Below are 4555 nucleotides of genomic sequence, written 5' to 3'. Positions count from 1 at the left end.
CTGTATGCAAAATCGGAGGGCTGGTTTTCTATTTCTTGTTTCATGGAGGCCCTTTATGTAATTTGGTTTGTAACCGTGTGGAATTAATGCAGCTCTCGGTCCTTCGGGACCTTTCCTGTTCAAAAAAAAAATCACTAGTATATGGAGAAGTGTGCAGAATGTTCCAAATAGGATTTCTCGGGCTCTACCTCCTCGATCTTGAACAAGACACTCTGAAAGACTTGATCACCCCACAAAGTAAAATTTTCCTCAAGGCTCGCAACTCAAAATAGGATTGTGTCCATTTTGCAAGCAAGACGGAGTTGGTAAGGCAAATTTTCTGCACGGCTCGCAACTCAAAATAGGATTGTGTCCATTTTGCAAACAAGACGGAGTTGGTAAGTCCATCGCCGCTTCTCCATCCACATTAGGTGCTACAATAAAAGATTGGATCGGCATACCCTGTGTTTTTTTTTTTTTTTTTGCGGGGCGGCAAACCCTGTGTTCACCCAAGACAATGGCCGAGCCACTGAATTGGGAATTTTACGATAGGGTCAAATTTCATTACCAAAGGATAACGAAATATAGCCAGAAGTCCAAAAGCAACCTGTGTGTGGCAGGTGCTTTACAACTATCACAAAAGAAAAGGAAAAAAACGCTGCCAAATGCTAGCTTTTTGCATCAAAATGCAAGGAGAAGTTCTCAATGGGGAATTGGTGGAGTATGATGACGGACATCGGAATTCCTTACCACAAGGACCTTGCCTCTTAAGAAATTTGGAACAAGCATGACAATAGGGTGTCTCACAATAAGCACTCGTCACCCCTTGTAGTATTAGTAGACAATATCAAGCGTGAGCCCACGTGTGGGCTTGCGCGGGAGCAAAGTGTTTGGACTTGTATCTCCCATGTTTATACTCTCTTGTTAAGACTCCTTAATGCGAAGTTTTTACCCTGTTCAGAAAAGAGAATACAGAGTAGTATGTCTTTTTTCCAAAAACAAATTATAGAGCAACCGGTCACATGAGCAACAAGCAACACAGCACACCAAACAACTTGGTCTGCAGAATTTTCTGTAGGGCCACAAGCTCTGGCCTCTCAACTCTCGAGGCCCTTTCCTTCCTGGAAGCTTCAGAAACAAGTCACGGTTGTTCCTTTCTCCAGCTTGGAGGAAAGGATGTCACGTAATCAAGCTTGGTATCTTCTTATTATTGTTACTGGAGTATCTGCCTAATCTATATCCTAAAGGACTAGCACACCAAGGTAAACAGATCGAGCACTTTCAGTTTCACCAACCAAATTCAACATATGACCATCTACGATTTGGCAACATCTCTGGTCTGCAAGACACCATGATACTGAAAATCTGGCAATCTGCAGAGACTAACAATTGAACAGCAGAGCTATTACTCACCAGCATGGCAATGACAAAAGTTGCAGCACATGAATCCAGTGCTATGAGTTTAAGTGCTCATCGCCTACATCCACGTACTAAAAGCAAACAAAAGACATGTTCTCCTGGTCCTGCATACGATGGAGAAATTAGGCCATAAACAAGCTAGGCATTTCGCGTGACAGGCAGACACAGCAGCGACAGGAAGCCTTTTGAGCTATGCCAGCCTCGCTCTAGCCTTCCAATGCTAATAAACCACAAGCCTAACCCAGGCAGGTGCATCTAATCTTCCCAGGCCCCCACCATGAGGTGAGAAGCTATGGCCACATGGACTACAGATGGAAATACCTGTAACACTGCGTTGCAAGCAAAATGTTTCCTCCTTGGCTTTGGTGGCAAGAGAGAGTACAGAGATGGTTGAGAAAGTTATGGGTGACAGTTGGAAGGATAGGCCGTCTTCCCCATTTAAACACACACTGCCATCCTTTCTCCTTTCTGCAGTCCCTTGACACACCTCCACACACATGCATACACCAGCAGTCGTTGCCCTGAAGAACTCTTGGCACCTTCATGCAATCCAGCCCTCCCTCTGAATTCCATGTCCAGTGAAGATTAGCTGGTGTTGGAGGCTTCAGTGCTCTTCTCAGGTTATGGGCGTTCAAGAAGCACACACAAAACCATCGCCTTCTTCAGTGCTGCATTGTTAAGGAGATTCAGATTTCTGGAGAAGCATAAGAGTGGGTGTTCCTTGAATTCCATCTCAAACCTCATTCTGCCTTGTTTCTCTTCTGCCTTGTTTTCCTTCTGTCCCTTGTCTTTAGCCTTTCTTTCTCTGTCTCCTACTCCCATAGCCTGTTATGGAATCCTCCCAGATCACTGGGGATGATGGCGAAGAGTGCAACAGTAATGAATCCGGCTGGACAATATACCTGGCCTCCCCCACAAGTAGCGATGATGCAAAAGAGAATGCCAGTGGAGGAAGTAATGTTGAAGATGGCAGTGGCTACATCAGTGAGAGGAGGAAAGGGAAAGAAGCAACCAATGCAGATGATGACGCAGATTATGATTCCCTGGCATCTGATGCTTCCACAGGGCCAGCTCAAGTGAAGGTGCTTGAAGGCAAAGAAGAAAAAGATAATCACAAAAATGATGGTTGTAGCAATGAACATGGCAAGGATGAAAAAGATGAGATACTTACCAAACTCTCCAACAGCAGCAACAGAAAGGCGGGAAAGATGAAGAAAGGGGATGAGAAAAACAGCAGAAGAGGGCACAATAGAAGACGTAGCTCATCAAGAACAAGCTTCTTTTGGTAACTGATGTAAAGTCCTTGCTCATCCATTTTCTTTCTTATCAAGCTAGAATCCATGTTAGAGGCAAGGGGAATTGAAGGCCTTGTGATGGTCCCTGCTATTGCCTTCTAAGGTTTTCTCCATTTGTTAACCACTCCATAGGTTAGTTGTTACTATGCAAATCTGTCAACCTTTCATTATTATTCATTTATTCAATGCCACATAACATTGCATGTTCTCCTATATTTCTATAGACATTAGTGATCACTCTTCCAGATAGACTTCCCCAATGAACTGTTGAGATCACTTCTACAGCCTTCTGATTTCCCAACATTTTAACATGGAATCTGCATTTTATAAGTAATCAAAAGTAGTATTGTCTATCAGATGAATTCTATCATCTGAACATAGGATTTACAGGCAAGTTTGTTTCATGCCTTTCTCCGTACCCTTGAGCAAAGCAAATACTATAATCAAAACTAGCATTGTCTATCAGTAAGTTATATATCATCTGAACATAAAGCAAAAAATTAATAGGATTTACAGGCAAGTTTGTTTCATGCCTTTTTTCCTTACCTTGAGTAAGCAAATCTTATTTACAATCTTACTACAACTAATGCAACATTTTCAACGAAACCTACTGCAGCTTAAGAATATCTGTAGTGCCCATCACCTACATGCACGTACTAAAGCAAACAAAAGACATGTTCTCCTGGTCCTCCAGACGAATAGAGATTAAGCCATAAACAAGCTAAGCATATTTCACGTGACAAGCAGACACATCAGCAACAAGAAGCCTTTTGAGCTATGCCAGCCTCACTCTAATCTTCTAAATTTCTAATGCTAATAGAACCATAGCCTAACCCAGGCAGGTGCATCTAATCTCCCCAGGCCTCTGCCAGGCCCCTACCATGAGGTGAGAAGCTATGTCCACATGGACTACAGATGCAAATACCTGTAACACTGCGTTGCAAGCAAAATGTTTGCTCCTTGGCTTCGGTGGCAAGAGAGAATACCTAGATGGTTCAGAAAGTTATGGGTGACAGATGGAAGGATAGGATGTCTTCCCCTTTGAACACAGTGCCATCATTTCTGCAGTCCCTTGGCACACCTCCACACACAGACACAACCATACACAACCTGAAGAACTCTTGGCACCTTCATGCAATCTAGCCCTCCCTCTGGATTTCACCCTGTCCTGTGAATATAGCTGGGTGTTAGGCGCTCTTCTCAGGTTATGGGTGTTCAAGAAGCACAAGCAGAAAGAATGCCATCTTCAGGGCTGCATTGTTAAGGAGATTCAAAATTCAGAAGAAGCTTAAAGGAGTGGATATTCTTCGAATTCTATCTCAGCTTCATTCTGCCTTGTTTTCCGGTTGTCCCTTCCCTTTAGTATTTCTTTCTGCATCCTACTCCATAGTCTGTTATTGTTATGGAATCCTCCCAGATCACCGGGGATGATGGCGAAGAGTGCAAAAGTAATGAATCCGCGTGGACAATATAGCTGGCGTCCCCCACAAGTAGCGATGACGCAAAAGAAAATGGCAGTGAAGGAAGTAATGTTGAAGATGGCAGTGGCCACATCCATGAGAGGAGGAAATGGAAAGAAGCAACCAATGCGGATGATGACGGGGATTATGATTCCCTGGCATCTGATGCTTCCACAGGGCCAGTTCAAGTGAAGGTGCTTGATGGCAAAGAAGAGAAAGATCATCCGACAAATGATGGCTGCAGCAATGAACATGGTAAGGATGACAGAGATGAGATACTTACCAAGTTCTCAACCAGCAGCAGCAAAAAGGCGGGCAAGATGAAGAAAGGGGGTGAGAAAAAACAGCAAAAGAGGCCACAATAGAAGACGTAGCTCATCAAGAACAAGCTTTTTTTGGTAA

The 4555-nt window shown here is 43.6% G+C and overlaps 1 protein-coding gene and 1 pseudogene across 1 annotated transcript; both read left to right on the top strand.

Annotated features, from left to right (window-relative positions):
- Positions 1-1841: 1841 nt before the first annotated feature.
- Positions 1842-2900, top strand: LOC124651092 (protein SOB FIVE-LIKE 4-like). The gene has a single exon (XM_047190232.1). The coding sequence runs from the start codon at positions 2229-2231 to the stop codon at positions 2685-2687; it is 459 nt and encodes a 152-aa protein (XP_047046188.1). The 5' UTR covers positions 1842-2228; the 3' UTR covers positions 2688-2900.
- Positions 2901-4095: 1195 nt separating this feature from the next.
- Positions 4096-4555, top strand: LOC124657070 (annotated as a pseudogene).

The sequence above is a fragment of the Lolium rigidum genome, chromosome 5 (assembly GCF_022539505.1).
Source record: "Lolium rigidum isolate FL_2022 chromosome 5, APGP_CSIRO_Lrig_0.1, whole genome shotgun sequence".
Taxonomy (NCBI): Eukaryota; Viridiplantae; Streptophyta; class Magnoliopsida; order Poales; family Poaceae; genus Lolium; species Lolium rigidum.
Note: the sequence above shows the minus strand (reverse complement) of the source record. Positions and strands in the feature narration are given on the sequence as shown.

Excerpts from the sequence above, each read along its gene's own strand:
- LOC124651092 (XM_047190232.1), top strand. The coding sequence starts at position 2,229 with ATGGAATCCTCCCAGATCACTGGGGATGATGGCGAAGAGTGCAACAGT.